Here is a 21,074-nt window from a genome sequence, read left to right on the forward strand (position 1 = left end):
CCACCCTCAAATGTAACCACTTTTCTGATTTCTATTACAAAATAGATTAATTTTCCCTGATTTTGGACCTCGTATAACTGGAGTAATATGGTATATATTTTTTGGTATCTGGCTTCTTTTGTTCAATACAACATATTTGTGATTAATCCATGCTGTTGTGTAGGCCAATCGTCTTTATTGCTGAGTAGTACTCCATTGCAAGGTCATACCACAATTTGCTTATCCATTCTTCTGTTGATGGAAATTGCCGGTGTTTCCAGATTTGAGCTCCTATAAACAAGGCTGCTCTGGATATTCTTGTACAGGTCTTTTTGTGAAAATATACTTTCCTTTTCATTTGGAACTTCTGGTCATAGAATAGGTGTAGATTTATCTTTATTAGGAGCTGACAGCTCTTCAAAGTGGCTATACCATTTTGCATTCTCATAAAAGCAGTGTATAAGAGTTCTGGTTGCTTAAATTCCTCCACAAATTTAGGATAATCAGTCATTTTGATTTTAGTGATTCTAGTGGGTGTGAAAAGTGCTTAGGGGGCATAAGATTAGCCCCCATTAGAAGTTATCTGGGGGCTGGAGCCAAGATGGCCGAATAGGAACAGCTCCGGTCTACAGCTCCCAGCGTGAGCAATGCAGAAGACAGGTGATTTCTGCATTTCCATCTGAGGTACCGGGTTCATCTCACTAGGGAGTGCCAGACAGTGGGCGCAGGTCAGTGGGTGCAGCGTACTGTGCGCGAGCCGAAACAGGGCGAGGCATTGCCTCACTCAGGAAGCGCAAGGGGTCAGGGAGTTCCCTTTCCTAGTCAAAGAAAGGGGTGACAGATGGCACCTGGAAAATTGGGTCACTCCCACCCCAATACTGCACTTTTCAGACGGGCTTAAAAAACGGCGCACCAGGTGATTATATCCCGCACCTGGCTCGGAGGGTCCTACACCCACGGAGTCTCGCTGATTGCTAGCACAGCAGTCTGAGATCAAACTGCAAGGTGGCAGCAAGGCTAGGGGAGGGGCGCCAGCCATTGCCCAGGCTTGCTTAGGTAAACAAAGCAGCCAGGAAGCTCGAACTGGGTGGAGCCCACCACAGCTCAAGGAGGCCTGCCTGCCTCTGTAGGCTCCGCCTCTGGGGGCAGGGCACAGACAAACAAAAAGACAGCAGTAACCTCTGCAGACTTAAATGTCCCTGTCTGACAGCTTTGAAGAGAGCAGTGGTTCTCCCAGCATGCAGCTGGAGATCTGAGAATGGGCAGACTGCCTCCTCAAGTGGGTCCCTGACCCCTGACCCCCGAGCAGCCTAACTGGGAGGCACCCCCCAGTAGGGGGAGACTGACATCTCACACGGCCGGGTACTCCTCTGAGACAAAACTTCCAGAGGAACGATCAGACAGCAGCATTCGCGGTTCACGAAAATCTGCTGTTCTGCAGCCACTGCTGCTGATACCCAGGCAAACAGGGTCTGGAGTGGACCTCTAGCAAACTCCAACAGACCTGCAGCTGAGGGTCCTGTCTGTTAGAAGGAAAACTAACAAACAGAAAAGACATCCACACCAAAAACCCATCTGTACAGCACCATCATCAAAGACCAAAAGTAGATAAAACCACAAAGATGGGGAAAAAGCAGAGCAGAAAAACTGGAAAGTCTAAAAAGCAGAGCACCTCTCCTCCTCCAAAGGAACGCAGCTCCTCACCAGCAACAGAACAAAGCTGGACGGAGAATGACTTTGACGACTTGAGAGAAGAAGGCTTCAGACAATCAAACTACTCAGAGCTACAGGAGGAAATTCAAACCAAAGGCAAAGAAGTTGTAAACTTTGAAAAAAATTTAGACAAATATATAACTAGAATAACCAATACAGACAAGTGCTTAAAGGAGCTGATGGAGCTGAAAGCCAAGGCTCGAGAACTACGTGAAGAATGCAGAAGCCTCAGGAGCCAGTGCGATCAACTGGAAGAAAGAGTATCAGTGATGGAAGATGAAATGAATGAAATGAAGCAAGAAGGGAAGTTTAGAGAAACAAGAATAAAAAGAAACGAACAAAGCTTCCAAGAAATATGGGACTATGTGAAAAGACCAAATCTACCTCTGATAGGTGTACCTGAAAGTGACAGGGAGAATGGAACCAAGTTGGAAAACACTCTGCAGGATATTATCCAGGAGAACTTCCCCCATCTAGCGAAGCAGGCCAACATTCAGATTCAGGAAATACAGAGAATGCCACAAAGATACTCCTCGAGAAGAGCAACTCCAAGACACATAATTGTCAGATTCACCAAAGTTGAAATGAAGGAAAAAATGTTAAGGGCAGCTAGAGAGAAAGGTCGTGTTACCCACAAAGGGAAGCCCATCAGACTAACAGCTGATCTCTCGGCAGAAACTCTATAGACAGAAGAGAGTGGGGGCCGATATTCAACATTCTTAAAGAAAAGAATTTTCAACCCAGAATTTCATATCCAGCCAAACTAAGCTTCATAAGTGAAGGAGAAATAAAATACTTTACAGACAAGCAAATGCTGAGAGATTTTATCACCACCAGGCCTGCCATAAAAGAGCTCCTGAAGGAAGCACTAAACATGGAAAGGAACAACCGGTACCAGCCACTGCAAAATCATGCCAAATTGTAAAGACCATCGAGGCTAGGAAGAAACTGCATCAACTAACAAGCAAAATAACCAGCTAACATCATAATGACAGATCAAATTCACACATAACAATATTAACTTTAAATGTAAATGGACTAAATGCTCCAATTAAAAGACACAGACTGGCAAATTGGATAAAGACTCAAGACCCATCAGTGTGCTGTATTCAGGAAACCCATCTCACATGCAGAGACACACATAGGCTCAAAATAAAAGGATGGAGGAAGATCTACCAAGCAAATGGAAAACAAAAAAAGGCAGGGGTTGCAATCCTAGTCTCTGATAAAAACAGACTTTAAACCAACAAAGATCAAAAGAGACAAAGAAGGCCATTACATAATGGTAAAGGGATTAATTCAACAAGAAGAGCTAACTATCCTAAATATATATGCACCCAATACAGGAGCACCCAGATTCATAAAGCAAGTCCTGAGTGACCTACAAAGAGACTTAGACTCCCACACAATAATAATGGGAGACTTTAACACTCCACTGTCAACATTAGACAGATCAATGAGACAGAAAGTTAACAAAGGATACCCAGGAATTGAACTCAGCTCTGCACCAAGCAGACCTAATAGACATCTACAGAACTCTCCACCCCAAATCAACAGCATATACATTCTTTTCAGCACCACATCACACCTATTCCAAAATTGACCACATAGTTGGAAGTAAAGCTCTCCTCAGCAAATGTAAAAAATCAGAAATTATAACAAACTGTCTCTCAGACCACACTGCAATCAAACTAGAACTCAGGATTAAGAAACTCACTCAAAACCGCTCAACTACATGGAAACTGAACAACCTGCTCCTGAATGACTACTGGGTACATAACAAAATGAAGGCAGAAATAAAGATGTTCTTTGAAACCAACGAGAACAAAGACACAACATACCAGAATCTCTGGGATATATTCAAAGCAGTGTGTAGAGGGAAATTTATAGCACTGAATGCCCACAAGAGAAAGCAGGAAAGATCCAAAATTGACACCCTAACAGCACAATTAAAAGAACTAGAAAAGCAAGAGCAAAAACATTCAAAGGCTAGCAGAAGCCAAGAAATAACTAAAATCACAGCAGAACTGAAGGAAATAGAGACACAAAAAACTCTTCAAAAAATTAATGAATCCAGGAGCTCGTTTTTTGAAAGGATTAACAAAATTGATAGACTGCTAGCAAGACTAATAAAGAAGAAAAGAGAGAAGAATCAAATAGACGCAATAAGAAATGATAAAGGGGATATCTCCACCGATCCCACAGAAATACAAACTACCATCAGAGAATACTACAAACACCTCTACGCAAATAAACTAGAAAATCTAGAAGAAATGGATAAATTCCTCGACACATACACTCTCCCAAGACTAAACCAGGAAGAAGTTGAATCTCTGAATAGACCAATAACAGGATCTGAAATTGTGGCAATAATCAATAGCTTACCAACCAAAAAGAGTCCAGGACCAGATGGATTCACAGCCGAATTCTACCAGAGGTAGAAGAAGGAACTGGTACCATTCCTTCTGAAACTATTCCAATCAATAGAAAAAGAGGGAATCCTCCCTAACTCATTTAATGAGGCCAGCATCATCCTGATACCAAAGGCTGGCAGAGACACAACCAAAAAAGAGAATTTTAGACCAATATCCTTGATGAACATTGATGCAAAAATCCTCAATAAAATACTGGCAAACCGAATCCAGCAGCACATCAAAAAGCTTATCCACCATGATCAAGTGGGCTTCATCCCTGGGATGCAAGGCTGGTTCAATATACGTAAATCAATAAATGTAATCCAGCATATAAACAGAACCAAAGACAAAAACCACATGATTATCTCAATAGAGGCAGAAAAGGCCTTTGACAACATTCAACAACACTTCATGCTAAAAACTCTCAATAAATTAGGTATTGATGGGACGTATCTCAAAATAACAAGAGCTATCTATGACAAACCCACAGCCAATATCATACTGAATGGGCAAAAACTGGAAGCATTCCCTTTGAAAACTGGCACAAGACAGGGATGCCCTCTCTCACCACTCCTATTCAACATAGTGTTGGAAGTTCTGGCCAGGGCAATCAGGCAGGAGAAGGAAATAAAGGGTATTCGATTAGGAAAAGAGGAAGTCAAATTGTTCCTGTTTGCAGATGACATGATTGTATATCTAGAAAACCCCATTGTCTCAGCCCAAAATCTCCTTAAGCTGATAAGCAACTTCAGCAAAGTCTCAGGATACAAAATCAATGTACAAAAATCACAAACATTCTTATACACCAATAACAGACAAACAGAGAGCCAAATCATGAGTGAACTCTCATTCACAATTGCTTCAAAGAGAATAAAATACCTAGGAATCCAACTTACAAGGGATGTGAAGGACCCTTCAAGGAGAACTATAAACCACTGCTCAATGAAATAAAAGAGGATACAAACAAATGGAAGAACATTCCATGCTCATGGGTAGGAAGAATCAATATCATGAAAATAGCCATACTGCCAAGGTAATTTATAGATTCAATGCCATCCCCATCAAGCTACCAATGACTTTCTTCACAGAATTGGAAAAAACTACTTTAAAGTTCATATGGAACCAAAAAAGAGCTCGCATTGCCAAGTCAATCCTAAGCCAAAAGAACAAAGCTGGAGGCATCACGCTACCAGACTTCAAACTATACTACAAGGCTACAGTAACCAAAACAGCATGGTACTGGTACCAAAACAGAGATATAGATCAATGGAACAGAACACAGCCCTCAGAAATAACGTCGCATATCTACAACTATCTGATCTTTGACAAACCTGAGAAAAACAAGCAATGGGGAAAGGATTCCCTATTTAATAAATGGTGCTGGGAAAACTGGCTAGCCATATGTAGAAAGCTGAAACTGGATCCCTTCCTTACACCTTATACAAAACTTAATTCAAGATGGATTAAAGACTTAAACATTAGACCTAAAACCATAAAAACCCTAGAAGAAAACCTAGGCATTACCATTCAGGACATAGGTATGGGCAAGGACTTCATGTCTAAAACACCAAAAGCAATGGCAACAAAAGCCAAAATTGACAAATGGGATCTCATTAAACTAAAGAGCTTCTGCACAGCAAAAGATACTACCATCAGAGTGAACAGGCAACCTACAAAATGGGAGAAAATTTTTGCAACCTACTCATCTGACAAAGGGCTAATATCCAGAATCTACAATGAACTCAAACAAATTTACAAGAAAAAAACAAACAACCCCATCAAAAAGTGGGCAAAGGATATGAACAGACACTGCTCAAAAGAAGACATTTATGCAGCCAAAAAACACTTGAAAAAATGCTCACCATCACTGGCCATCAGAGAAATGCAAATCAAAACCACAATGAGATACCATCTCACACCAGTTACAATGGCAATCATTAAAACGTCAGGAAACAACAGGTGCTGGAGAGGATGTGGAGAAATAGGAACACTTTTACACTGTTGGTGGGACTGTAAACTAGTTCAACCCTTGTGGAAGTCAGTGTGGCGATTCCTCAGGGATCTAGAACTAGAAATACCATTTGACCCAGCCATCCCGTTACTGGGTATATACCCAAAGGACTATAAATCATGCTGCTATAAAGACACATGCACACGTATGTTTATAGCGGCACTATTCACAATAGCAAAGACTTGGAACCAACCCAAATGTCCAACAATGATAGACTGGATTAAGAAAATGTGGCACATATACACCATGGAATACTATGCAGCCATAAAAAATGATGAGTTCATGTCCTTTGTAGGGACATGGATGAAATTGGAAATCATCATTCTCAGTAAACTATCGCAAGGACAAAAAACCAAACAGCGCATATTCTCACTCATAGGTGGGAATTGAACAATGAGAACACATGGACACAGGAAGGGGAACATCACACTTCGGGGACTGTTGTGGGGTGGGGGGAGGGGGGAGGGATAGCATTAGGAGATATACCTAATGCTAAATGACAAGTTAATGGGTGCAGCACACCAGCATGGCACATGTATATATATGTAACTAACCTGCACATTGTGCACATGTACCCTAAAACTTAAAGTATAATAATAATAAAATAAAAAAAGAAGTTATCTATTATTATTATCACCAGATCACGACTGAAACATTTTTAATAAAGGGCACCTGAGTTCCTTCTTTATTGTAATCATGCCTCACTCTTCTTCTCGTCCTAACCCCTCCAAAAACCACATCATAAACCCCAATATTGGCCATACATCTATTTAAGTATTATGTGTAAATATATGTTGGTAAATATGTTAAAGTATTGGCTTTATAAAGAGGACCCAGTAGAGACATCACCAATGCCCCCCACAATACCCAGCGAGTGCTTGGAAAATGGCTAGGTTCGTATTTTTCTGCAGCTCCCTAGAATATAACAGTCTACCCTACTTTGTTCTGGGCTCTGTCCCCACATCTTAGGAGTTGCATTCTCTTTCAGGCTGCACAGCCCTATGGGACGTCAAACCTTGCCTTTCTTGACAACTGATGGGATGTCCCGACCATCAGCACCTTCTCCAGTCTATCAACCTGAGTTGGACGTCCCTACCTGGACACAGCTTCTCTTGGGGACGCTGTGGAGGAAATCGGGGTCTTGGGTGTGGCTATGTACTCAGGGACAGAGGCTAGACGCGCTCCGCAGCCTGAGGTGGGCCAGGCACCTGCTGGGCTCGGGATGGCAGAGACAGCTGTGCGGTCCCAGCTGTTCCTGAGCGCACCGCTGAGGGACGCACTTCTTTCTACAACGACTGCACCCCAAGTCCTCCTCCCATTCCTATATTTTTCTCCATCCCCTGCCCACGCTTAATTAGTTATCTCTTCCAGACCCCTCCCCACTGGCCTCCTCCCTTGCACACGCGAGCTGGGCAGGGAAGAGAGCGCCCAGCTCAGTACTGCGCGCGCCCTGCGGCTGTCCGGGGCCGCGCGGTGGCCAAAGCGCAGCGCGGGAGAGTCTGCGATGTCAGATAACGGCTCCTTCGCCAACTGCTGCGAGGCCGGCGGGTGGGCAGTGCGCCCGGGCTGGTCGGCGGCTGGCAGCGCGCGGCACTCCAGGACCCCTCGACCTCCCTGGGTGGCTCCCTCGCTATCCGCGGTGCTCATCGTCACCACCGCCGTGGACGTCGTGGGCAACCTCCTGGTGATCCTTTCCGTACTCAGGAACCGCAAGCTCCGGAACGCAGGTGATCACCATTCCTGATGCTGGGTGCTGGGATCGGGCCCTTCCTTGTCCTCTGGTCTTGTCCCTGACCCCGGGATATGCGCTGCCTTTTCCCTCCTCAGCCTGGGCTCCCCTTTCCCTTCACTCTAACCTAGTCCCTAACTTTGACTCTGCACTGAAAAGTTAGGGTGAGTTCCGCCCCTCCGAAGTGCGGCTGCCCAGGACGCACTTGGCACAGAGGGAATTGCGGAAAGTTTTACTGGCGCGCTTTTTGGCCGGGCGCCGGCGCTGTGGGAACCCACGCTGCTGGATGCCATCGCTACCCTGTCGCGCTCCAATGTGTGCCTTTCCAGAGGTGCCCACATCAGGCCACAGAAGTCTCACTACCTGTACTTGACACCCCACTTCCTTCCTTGCCAAGCACTGTAGCTTTATGTAGTAGTCGCTTAGAAAATCCTTGCTAAAAAAAGTTAATCAATGGAAGCATTTCAGTAGGTTTTGTGTCAAAAACTTATCTCCAGGTCATCTGAAGACCCAATTCTAGTTGACAGAGTGTAAATGCAGAAATTGCAGATTCTGCTTGGACTGAACTAAATTGCTTTGAAATATTGTGGTCTTTTCTGAAGACTGGGAATTCCTGGGATTCATTGTGAAAATTAAAGCAATGATTTGGCTAAATCGTGTTGTAATCCTGAAAATATTTTTCCTATTTCAATCCATTCTCATTTCAATATTCCCCTAGTCAGGTCTTCAAAGAAACAAAACCAGAGTGGGAGGCAGTATCTGAACTCTCGCCCTCACAGGTCATGGGGCATGATGACCATTTCAGCTTAGGAAGGAGTTCAGTGACCTGTTTGTTCATTTTGCAGTTTCTCAAGTTGGGCCTTGGGGGCAAATTCAAATATTAGAGTGAATTAAAATGGAAAGATAGCAGCAGAAAAACAATTGTATAGCTTAAAAATGCTTTTCTAAGGAGTCAGACCATTTTTAGCAAATGTTAATATGTATTTGGTGTGGCCTGTGACTCTAGAATTTTTTTTTTTTTTTTGAGATGGAGTCTCTCACTCTGTCACCCAGGCTGGAGTGCAGTGTCACAGTCTAGGCTCACTGCAACCTCCGCCTCCCAGGTTCAAGGGATTCTCTTGCCTCAGCCTCCCGAGTAGCTGGGATTACAGGCGCTCGCCGCTACACCCGGGTAATTTTTTATATTTTTGGTAGACACAGTGTTTCACCATGTTGGCCAGGCTGGTCTCGAACTCCTGACCTCAAGTGATCCACCCGCCTCGGCCTCCCAAAGTGCTGGGATTACAGGCATGAGCCACCGCGCCCGGCCGACTCTAGGATTTTTATCTAAAAAAACAAACAAGAAACTCCTCCAACTGTGAGTATCCAGCCATCATATGGGAAACCTAACATTATTAAGAAGAAGTAAGCTTTCTAACTCACTTCAGTAGTGGTGGCTGTTTTCTGGAATACATTGTTCAAAATATTGTGTCCTTTGAAGAAAAGCTTATATATTAGGGAAAAACAGGTTATGATTAGAAAACTGCATTTAATATTTTTGACACATTGTCCCTTGTAGCCATCATAAACATTCATTTCCAGCACTGGAAGGCAAAAGGGAGACAACTCCTGGCTCTATGGGGGAGAAATGGGTCCTCCTAGTTCTGACATTGGCCCCTTCTGTCCCTGACTTATTGGGTGTTTAGAGCAGGTCTGTCAGGCCATGGCTCCCTGCTCAGTAATTTGGATTGCCCACCATGAGAAAGGTGGTTGAGGGAAGTAAGAGTTGCTTCCTTTTGCTGGAAGGAGAAAAACACCCCTCCCCTCCTGCATCCTACAGAGGGCTGGCCTTTTCTGCGATCCTGGCAGGGTCTGCAGAAAGCTTACCAATTTGAGAGCATCACTGGGGAGGGTCATGAGCATGTTAAATTGCTGGCATATCCTCTGTTCTATCTTTCCTACCTCCTGATGTGTCCGCTACAGCCCAGCACCCGAAAAAAAAAATAATAATACTATATCTAAATGACATCAATTCCTGCCACTGCTGCAGTCTTGCAATTTAACCAGTTCTTATGTGACCTCTGGCTTTATTGGTGACAGTGACAAACAATTGTAGTACTGACTTGAACTAAATGATCTCAGCAGAGTGAGATTTCAAAAGGCGCTTAAAACCTACAGCTCTTTGAATAGTTAGCACCCATTCTACTCTTAATCAGGCCTTGTCTTACTGAAGAGTTTGGATTTAATTTAAGAAACGCTTCTTCAGATCTTTCTGTACTTAAGTCTGGCTCCTTAAATCATTGGTATTAAAAAATTAAGTCTGTAACAATGAGAATATATATATTTCCAATAACCAAAATACATAGCCCATATTGAGGTCACAGCATGTTTCCCAGGTGACACCAGTATCCTTTACTCGCCTGTCACAAACCCAGTTCCTCTACGGAGCAGATCCGTATCATTCCTAACAGTGCAGCTCCTGATGGCGGGGTGAGTGGTTAGACTAATTGTCCTTTTTTTTTCAGGGATATCCTATCTGTAGCTTCTGTTGCTGCATGTGGTGGGTTGACTTCAGAGATAGCACTAGAGAAAGGCAGACAGGGAGGAGTGGAGGCAAGGTGGGAGGTAGGGTCAGGGCACTGACGCAACTTAAAAGGTAAGGCCAAGTGTATTCACTCTTTGCTACATTCTCAGAGTCTTGCACAGCCCATGGCACTGGGTTGGCACCTCATGCTTGTCAGAGTGTGCTTCCCAGGGACTTGCCACACGTTGGACTCTCCTGAGAGCAGTTGAGAACTTTCCCTCCTGGGCTCACCACTGCTGCCCTGACCCTTGAGCTACACCTCGCTAATATTTACCTCTTGCATTTTTGAGCTCTTCCTTTCTCTCTTCTGGAAACTTCCTCCATTTTACACACACACACAATACACAAAGTCTCCTGTTTTAAAAGAACAAAAGACTCATTTCTTGACTTCATGTCCTCCTAACTTCATCACTACCTCTCTCCCTCCCTTTTCAGCCAGACATTTTAGTGTAGTTGTGGACATCCACTGGCTCTACCCCATTGCTTCCCATCCTTCCTCAGTCCTCTGGGCTCCATTCTCTGGAAATGTTCCTCTGTGCTGTGTGTGACACTGAGGGCCACTCCCTCTGTGGGACCTTTCATTCCCTCGGCTAACCTGGTGCTAGTTTTTGGATCTCCTTTTTCTCTTCATCTTCTGGATACCTGTGCCCTGAAAGTCATCTTTGGTTCCTCCTACTCTTTCATTAGGATCTACATATCCTAATGATTTTACCTTCCACTATTTCTCAATTTCTCCCTTTCCTGCCTCCTTATTCTTACTGCCCCACTTCATGCCTTCATCATCTCTTGAGCAAACACTATCCATAGTGCTTGAGAGCTTTTCCTGCTCCCTCCTCCAGCTGCTGTTACCACTGCCAAGAGTTGCCCCATCTTCAGTGGCTGCCCTCCATCTCCAGAACAGTGTCCAACTCCAGAGCACAGCTCCCATGGCCATTTGTGGCTGGCCTAGCCCACCTAACTTACAGCCTCATTGCCCTCCTCTCACCGGTGCCACAGTGAGCTGCTGCTACTTCCCAAAGGGTCTGCACTCCCTGGTGCACTTTCTCTACCTCTTCTGCCCAGTCAACAGCTGCTCCTCCTTCAACTCCTTCCCCAACTCCCGTGAAGGATTATCAATGTTGATTATTAATACCACAAAGGAGATAGTAAGTGTCTCCCTTGCTGGGCTTCTAAGATACCTGTGCCCTCCCCAGTACAGCATCCCCATCGCTGTACTATTTTTCTTTGTCTCTCCCTGCTGGACTGTGTACCTGCTGAGAGCAGACACTTTTATTCAGTTTCTGTCCACAGAGCCAGACACATAGTAAGAACAGAACACATCTCTGATGAAACAAATTGGAAATGGACAAGACACCAGGTAGTGGGGGAAAATTAATTGATTTTGCTCCATGAGCTGGGATAGACCTCAGTTACAGTACTCAGCACTGCATAAGTAATCAATACAGGTTTTCATGAAAGTGAACTGCTTTGAGAACAGCCCAAAGTATATCTCATGTTAAGCTGACTATTGGCACCTTCTGCATGAAGGCATGCTTGTTCTGTGATTCTCCTGTGTGAGTAAAGTTGCTCAGCAGCTTCCAGCCATGCCATGGTTGTACCCTAGTGATTCCTCTCAGGGAGTTTGCCCCTGATATGCTTTCGCTGTGTCCCCACCCACGTCTCATTTTGAATTCCCATGTGTTGTGGGAGGGACCTGGTGGGAGGTAATTGAATCATGAGAGCAAGTCTCTTCCATGCTGTTCTCACAATAGTCAATAAGTCTCGTGAGATCTGATAGAAAAAGAGAAGCTCCCCTGCACAAGCTCTCTCTCTTTGCCTGCTGCCAGCCACATAAGACATGACTTGGTCTTCCTTGCCTTCCACCATGATTGGGAGGCTTCCCCAGCCATGTGGAACTGTAAGCCCAATGAAACCTCTTTCTTTTGTAAGTTGCACAGCCTTGGGTATGTCTTTTGTTATTGTTGTTTTTTTTTTGAGACAGAGTTTCACTCTTGTTGCCCAGGCTGGAGTGCAATGGCATGATCTCGGCTCACTGCAACCTCTCCTGCCTCAGCCTCGCGAGTAGCTGGGATTACAGGCATGAGCCACCACACCTGGCTAATTTTGTACTTTTTAGTAGAGATGGGGTTTCTCCATGTTGGTCAGGGTGGTCTCAAACTCCTGACCTCAGGTAATCCACCCACCTCAGCCTCCCAAATTTCTGGGATGACAGGTGTGAGCCACTGTGCCCGGCCTTGGGTATGTCTTTATCAGCAGCGTGAAAATGGACTAATATAGCCCCTTTCTTGGTCTGGCCTGAGGTTGCCACTTTTAAGCTGCCTGTAATATGCAGGCCGTATAAGAGAGCTGAGAGAACCATGTCCTCACTGTAACATCCAAGTACTCTCCATTATCAGAGAGGAAGTCATACCAGCACCAGTTATTCCTGGCTCCATAGGCACAGCCACCTTAATTTTCCAAGTAACAGTCAGAAGCTGTGGTCTGACAATGGATTTTTGTGCTGCAAATGGATTAAAGAGGCTGTCTGGGGGGTTTAGTGAGTGCACAAATTGGCATTTCTGGGGTACGTTGATTATTGGTAAAGCAGAAATATATGAACTATTTGATGTTAAGATTGCCTAGGAAAACGTGGAGGATTTGCTTGCTGAACACACAGATCTTTGTCCAAGGTCACTCTGTCTATGCTGGCAAAGCTGCCCCTCCTCCAGGCCCCCAGTGATGCTAAGAATTCACACCATCTCCTATCCAGAACCAGTAACTGCCTGGGAGGTTCCTGATGGGAATATTCTCCCTATGCAGGTGCTTTGCTTCCCCGGTTAGATTAGAAAAGAGTCTGCATTGTGGCCCCTGTTCCTTGCCTCCTCTCTTCCTACTTGTTGACTGAGGCAGCAAATGATGCTCGATAGGCAGCATGGTTCTGAACAAAGGCTCTGGAAGGCCTAGAGTGAAATGCTTAATAGGCCCACAGCCCCTACCCTCCAAGAGTTACAGAATGAAGTGGAGCCTACTCCATCAAGGCTTCTATCCTACCACTGACCACTCATTGAGACATCACTTGGCTTCAGGTGTCTTTTGACCTGCTCAGCCTGCAATGTTTAGAGTGCCATTATCAGCCCAAGACCAAACTGGGTAACCTTGGACTCCTTCCCGAATGTTTCTTGAGCTGTCCAACTTTGCATTTCAGCTGTGAATACCTTATTGCCTCTTCACTGAGCAAAAATGAACAGTTTTAAAATCCCATAATTATGTCTTTAGCTGAATAATCAGGAAAGCTAATAATCCTCTTTAATTCCTTCCATGTAACTCTCAGTAGCTCAAGGGTATAAAAACTTTAATGTTTGACTGTCTTTCTCTCCAGAAAGCTGGATTCTGCATTTGGATATGATATACCACAAAATTCAGAGAATACTGAAAGCTCCTATTGGCTCTTTCAATTTAAAATACTTATTGCTGGAGGAGTAGAGGATAGAGAATTGGGAAGTAAAGCCCCAGTTCTTAGGGAGTTTACCATCTAGAAGGAATGTCCTACTTTCTTCATCTTCATCTCCCTACTACTTCTCACATCTTATCTCACAGGGATCCCAGTCCAACCTTATGAGCCTCTTTCTTGATCTGTCAGTACAGCTAATAATATAAAACAGTAATAACAAGTAATAGCTAACATTACTAGTGCTTGTTATATGCCAGATTCAAGTCTCTTTCCTTTAAGAGAGAAAGAAAAGGCAAAAAAAGCCCTCCACAGTCCCCTATCAAAGGGATATTCCTTCCTAAGCGCCACTCTCTATCTCCTTCTCTTGAAGGCAACACCGATAGAGCAATCTCCGGGGCAAAACTGGATCCCCAAGCTCTCAACAGAATTTGCTCTTGTTAATGTCACTACTGACTTCCTAACTACCAAGTCCAATTAGCACTTTCCTGCCCTTTCTCACTTTTGTAGATGACCAAGAAATTCTCTACACCCTTTCTCGTAATTCCCTTGATGTTTCTTTTCTTTGGTTTTCTCCTCTTCTTGTTCTTTCTCAGTCTTTCTGTGTCATGGCTATGAGCAATTCACACAAACTGGGTGTCTGTTTCTTTATCTATAAAACAGAAATCATGCTGTCAACCTTAAAGAAATTCTTGTGAAAAACAACGGACTCCATTTATGTAAAACTATACTATCAACTTTACCATGTTATATCAATTGTTGTTTTGTTGCTATTAAGTGTAAAGTAATAAAATGTTACCTATCAGAATTTCAAAATGATCTCTTTTGATGGTTATTGAAGAATGTTTTGTAAATAGCATCTTAGTTATGCTTTTAAATGGATGCTTATGTTCTTAAATATATTTTCTTCTTCTAAGTGGTTGAAATACCCCCATATATATCTGTGTACACTATTGATTAGCCAGTTTTTGTTTTTTAATTAAATCAAAGTTAGATTTCAACTCAGCTCTTGTATGATTCATCCACACATCCTAAGATTTTCATAAATATGTGACTTTGGAAGAAAAAAATATCTGCTCTCAAGAGATTTGGGAATCTAATTATGAGCTTACAATAAATGCATTGTTTTAGAGTTTGTTTGAAAATCAAGTTGTGAATAAATTATATGGTCAATTATTTCAAATGCCCATCCCCAGAACATAATAAGAATATCTCTCATGACCTTTCCCATACAAGATCTCATTTGAGGTAAACAGCCATTCTGGGAGTGAGGAGTTCTGTTGCAAAAGTCTTGGTAATTTTGTCTGGCTCCTTGGTGAATTGTCCTGCCTGACCAGCCCCATATCCTACCATTGTCCCCAGTCCCAAGTTGACTCACAAATTCCCCACTGTTCCCACCGCCTTGTTCTGGCCTTTCTTCCAGCTCTCACCTAATCGAATGGCTACTGTTTTCTCTTGTTTCCCTAACAGTTCCATGGGCATCTCAATGGCAGGGGCCATGTCTTTCATCCATCACTGTGTCTTACTTGAATGTGGTAGGCACTCAATAAATATATTACACATTTAAACAGATGGAAGAGTGGAAGAAGACCTCAAGGCACAGAAAGTTTAACACTGTTAGAAAACATAGATCATTTGTCAACTTCTCCAACATATCCCTCTTGGCACCTTGTTTTTATTTGTTTAATGGTCTTCTCTAAGAAACCATAAACTTTGTAAGGGGAGGTAGCCTGTCCATCTGGCATAGTCAAAGGCAGAACCTAGTATATACTCAGCAATATTTGTCACATAAATGACTTGATGATTCTCTCTTTCTGTCTTGTCTTTTAGCTCAATGACCAAGGAGAATTTATGTCTAACCATATTTTTCTTCTGAGCATGGAGGGTGAGCACAGAGAAAAGGGGCAAGGGTTACAGGGAGCTTTACCTTCCAGAATTCTCCTATCTGATGAATATTAGATAGCTCAGCACTGGCTGGCTCTTTCCTAGATTACCAGCTCTCCATTAAGAAATACATTTTCCAGAAAGAAAGAGAGAGGAAGAGAAGAGGGAGGAGACTGTAATGGTTGTGTGTGTGAAGGGATGTGCTCTGCGTATGAATCCTGAAGGGGATTCCATGTTAGTAAACAAAGCCCTGTTGTCAAAGCCTCTCTCCACTAATACACCCTATCTGCTGGAGGCAGATGGAAACGGATCACGCCAGGACCCATGACATAAATATTCATTATGCACAGGGTGACTACAGTGCTGTGTGCATACTGAGTGATTTCTCACCTGTCTGGGGAAGAAATGGATGGAGAACTGGATCTCCCCTTGACTATCATCCACATAGGACCTGGCTTCTTACAGATGGAAGACAAAACACGAATTTTATTCACCTAATTTGGAATTGTGCCAAGAAAGCCTGGCAACAGTGGGATGTCTGGGCAGATGAATCTACAGCAGGAAGTGGTTGATTTCAGCCTTTTAGGAACAGCCGGAGTAATAGGGAATAGTAATTGAATCACTTTCCACGTGGAGTTGAATGTGTTCTTCTTACTATTTACAAGCTGTTTGCCAGCCTCTGGGGCATTATTAGGGGATAAGCCACATTAACACAGCAGAACTTGACTCTGCCTTCACAGGGAAACAGCTGGCAGGGCTGGCACCGGCTCCCAGCAGCTCTTGACTTTCTCTGCTCAGCTTGCAAGTGCCAACAGTTTGTGTGTTGCTGGGCCAGGTGCCCAGCGGGTCCTGTGGAGACTCATCTTGCTGTGCTGGAGAGAAGTGATTCTCTTCACAGAACTAACCCTATGAGTATGCAGGGGGAAGTGATGGCAGAGCTCTGAAAGAAAAGAAAGGAGCTCATGAAGGAATAGTCACCAAGAAAGGAACTCGGGAACTCGCCCAAATTCACTCAACCAGAAAGTGGCAGGACTCAGATTATCCCAGATTTCTCTGACTTCAGCACAACCCTCCAGATTTCAAAAGGACACATAAAATTCTCAGGAGGCAAGGTTTCCTGATTCAGCTGAAGACAAGCAATGTGAAAGAGGGAATCCCTCGTGTTCTTGGAACCAAGTGAGGTCGTGTAGGTGAGTCACAGATGGCGATCCAGCAGTGGAGACGGCCAGTGGGCTGAGAATTAAATTAAAAGGCACAAAACCCCTCCACATCCCAAGCAGGTCCTTGTTGCACATTTTTTGCCTTGCTGTACCAATCAGAAAGGAAATGAGGCCATTTTTAACCCATGAAGTAAATAAATCTGTAAATAGTAGAGTAGGTAGGAATCCAGCAGTTCAGTCGAGTCATGATTCTCCTTTGCCATCTAACCTGCTGGACAATCTTCAGACAGGGGAACTCACTACCTCACAAGCGCTCTAATTGTCCAGACAATCTCCTTTCTATTCAGTTACATCGTGTCTCCCTGGTTTCCTAACCTAGCTGTGGACACAGTAGTATTATAGTTAGGTCTTGAGAACTCCCAAGGTGGGTTCTGAGTGGGTTTGACCCCATTCCTCTGAGGCCAAAATAGGCCCTTCATGAAGGCTGCCTGAGGGTCTTTCAGGTTCCCATCTCCATTCGGACCATGCTGCAGGGAATCTTCTTTGAGATGGGGTGAATGTGGGAAGGCTGGAGGCAGTCCTTTTCCTACCCTTGTGGGTGAATAAGTCCAGGTGTGGTGTCTACTTCACTTAAAGGGCTGACTCAGGTGAACTCCCAGCTGGGCGGCTCTCAGCCTCCCTTTTTCTGTACCCCGTGGAATCCACATACAGCCTGGCCTCTCCAATTGCTGTGCTTTGGGGGCTCTTTCCACCTGCCTGACCCTCTGGACCCCTGAAGCCACCACAGCTTCTGTGGCAATGGGACAGACACAGGGTGGCTGTGGAGTTTCCATGTCTGTGTCTTTGCTGACTTGGGAGTTCCTCCTGCACACCATCCCAGCCGCCCTCTGCATTCAGCCACCCTAAGGCTGGAGACTTCACCATGTGGCAAGAGACCAGAAAATTTGAAAGACCATGCCCAGTGCACACTGCATCACTCAGGGCCCCTGCTGGAGGGAGAGTCTGTTATCTTTTGAGCATACAGTAGGTATTCAAAAAGTACAACACTTGGTGAATGAGACAATTGGCATTAGAGATGGAACTGCTCACATTATGAGCTTTGTATTGCCCAAACTTTTAGGTTCTCGGTGCTCTATTAATGAGTCAGTGTTGGTTTTAGAACGCAAACACTTGAGGAGCAGAGATTGTGTTCTTTTGGAGTAAGCCCTGCCTCCACCCTGGGACTCCAGCTTAGAACATGCCTGAAGCATATTAATTGATGGGTGTATCGTTTCCTGAGGCTCTCTCTGGTTGACCAAGCTTGGTGATGTTGGATAAGGCTCCATTCAAAGGATAAATGCCTAGATAGTCCAGGAAGGCCACCATGGTGCAGGCAAAGCAGGGAGGCCCCCCAGAGGCTGTGAGCTTAGGAGTGCTGACAGCCCTTTCTCACCCCACAGGGCTGGGGCTCTGTGCCACTACTGCAAGTGTCTGTCAGCATGGCCACAAGCCTGGGAGTACTGGACCCAGACACGGCAGAAAGGGGAATACCAGAAACACATGGTTCCCACTCTCAACACCTTTCTTCTCGTCCAGCTGCAAAATGCAATTCACATTTACAAAACCCACTTAAAGACACTTAGAAAGTAGCCTGTTAACCAGTGGGGAGAAAATGCAAAAGGAGACCACCAGAGAGATGTGTGAGGAGGTGAGGGAATGAGAGGGAGCGATGGTAGTGATGAGAAATCCACACTCCTGACTTTCAGACTCTTCTCCTCCGAAATCTTTGCTGGAGCTTAAATGGTGCAAAGCCCGTAAACATCTGTGCCTATCATGGAAACAGTTAGCATGTGTCAACACCTGTTAAATCCCTGAGCACTTTGTATCATTAATTCTTACAGCTATACTATGAGGTAAGTATCACTGCCACTAGTTCATAAATGATGAAAATGGGGCTCTGAGAGCCTAAACAGCTTGCCTCAGTCATATAGCTAGTGAGTGGCAGAAATGCAATCTGAGTCTTCAGTTCTGCGCCTCTAGGAGCCACTTGGTTTCCACTCACATTGCCAAAAGTAACTTTGTGGAGAGTAGGATGTTCTACAGAATCTAAGTCGTGGGGTCTCGTGCTGACTGTTGCTCTGTTTGCTGCTTCAGGTAATTTGTTCTTGGTGAGTCTGGCGCTGGCTGACCTGGTGGTGGCCTTGTACCCCTACCCGCTAATCCTCGTGGCCATCTTCTATGACGGCTGGGCCCTGGGGGAGGAGCACTGCAAGGCCAGCGCCTTTGTGATGGGCCTGAGCGTCATCGGCTCTGTCTTCAATATCACTGCCATCACCATTAACCGCTACTGCTACATCTGCCACAGCGTGGCCTACCACCGAATCTACCAGCGCTGGCACACCCCTCTGCACATCTGCCTCATCTGGCTTCTCGCCGTGGTGGCCTTGCTGCCCAACTTCTTTGTGGGGTCCCTGGAGTACGACCCACGCATCTATTCCTGCACCTTCATCCAGACCGCCAGCACCCAGTACACGGCGGCAGTGGTGGTCATCCAGTTCCTCCTCCCCATCGCTGTCGTGTCCTTCTGCTACCTGCGCATCTGGGTGCTGGTGCTTCAGGCCCGCAGGAAAGCCAAGCCAGAGAGCAGGCTGTGCCTGAGGCCCAGTGACTTGCGGAGCTTTCTAACCATGTTTGTGGTGTTTGTGATCTTTGCCATCTGCTGGGCCCCACTTAACTGCATCGGCCTCACTGTGGCCATCAAGCCCCAAGAAATGGCTCCCCAGATCCTTGAGGGGCTATTTGTCACTAGCTACTTACTGGCTTATTTCAACAGCTGCCTGAATGCCATTGTCTATGGGCTCTTGAACCAAAACTTCCGCAGGGAATACAAGAGGATCCTCTTGGCCCTTTGGAACCCACGGCACTGCATTCAAGATGCTTCCAATGGCAGCCATGCGGAGGGGCTGCAGAGCCCAGCTCCACCCATTGTTGGTGTGCAGCACCAGGCAGATGCTCTCTAGCCTGGATCTGAGGCACACCCGCAGCACGACAAACTCATGAAACGGTGAGAGAGAGTCTGCTGCAAGGGTGAGACCAGGCAGCATGCTGGGCCACACTGTCCTGTTGGCATCACAGCCCCAAGGCTGGGGGAACTTCATGCTGGGACAAGCAGCCCATCAATGCCATGGGTTCAGGCTGATCCAGGAGATGCTCACAGCCACGGGACCTGGCAAACACTCTTGGTGGTGTCTTAGGGATTTGGTGCACACAAGACCAAGGAAGGGACAGAATGAGGAAAGGCCTGGGGCAGAAGAGCCCAACTCCTTCTCATAGCTGACTCTCATCCTCCTACCTTGGCCTCCTGGCTGCTTTCTCCCCTTCCCCCCAGCGTGGCAGGATCTCTTCCAGTTAGCAAGGATGAAAGAGAGAGGTCAGTAGGGCTGGAACTTGGTAACTCTGCAAGGGCCTCAGGTGGGGCAGGTGCAGAGGGTAAGCATTCCACACTCTGCCATTGATCTTCCCTACACACACACACACACACATCACACACACACATCACAACCACACATGCATCACACCACAGACACACCACACTATGCACACATACACTGTGTACACATACATATGTTATACACACATAGCCACATCACAAACACACTGCACACCACACACACACACTCACACACACACACAGTCAAACTGCTCCAGCATCTGGAACACAAAGTCTGCTTGGCCTCCTTTCCTGGTTCCATCATGTTCAGGTTGTATGACTTGAGGAAAGTCTCCTAACCTCCCTGTTCCTCAGTTTACTCATCTTAAAGTGAAGATCATGCCATAGTCAGCCTCCCAGGTTGTTATGAGGATTCTCTGGGATAACACATCTGCAGAGCTGAGGACAGTGCCTGACATGTGGCTAGCAGGCAGTAATCATTAGCTTTTGTTATTATTATAACTACATAAAATGAAGGAGGAAAGTCATATACAAAGAAAGGAAGGGCTATCACCGGGCACGGTGCCTCACCCCTGCCTCGGCTTGAACCCAGGAGTTCAAGACCAGCCTGAGCAACATGGCAAAACCCTGTCTTTACAAAAATTAGCTGGGCATGGTGGCCCATTCCTGTGGTCCCAACTACTCAGGAGGCTGAGGTGGGAGGATCACTTCAGCCCAGCAGGTTGAGGCTACAGTGAGCTGAGATTGTGCCACTGCACCCCAGA

The 21,074-nt window shown here is 45.3% G+C and overlaps 1 protein-coding gene across 1 annotated transcript; it reads left to right on the forward strand.

Moving 5' to 3' along the window:
- Positions 1–7,548: 7,548 nt before the first annotated feature.
- MTNR1B (melatonin receptor 1B) lies at positions 7,549–19,923 on the forward strand. Its single transcript, XM_002822349.3, has 2 exons — positions 7,549–7,844; positions 19,014–19,923. Exons 1-2 carry the CDS (start codon positions 7,622–7,624, stop codon positions 19,877–19,879), a joined length of 1,089 nt encoding a protein of 362 aa, XP_002822395.3. The 5' UTR covers positions 7,549–7,621; the 3' UTR covers positions 19,880–19,923.
- The last annotated feature ends 1,151 nt before the right edge of the window (positions 19,924–21,074 follow it).

This window comes from Pongo abelii, chromosome 9 (assembly GCF_028885655.2).
Source record: "Pongo abelii isolate AG06213 chromosome 9, NHGRI_mPonAbe1-v2.0_pri, whole genome shotgun sequence".
NCBI classification, from domain to species: Eukaryota; Metazoa; Chordata; class Mammalia; order Primates; family Hominidae; genus Pongo; species Pongo abelii.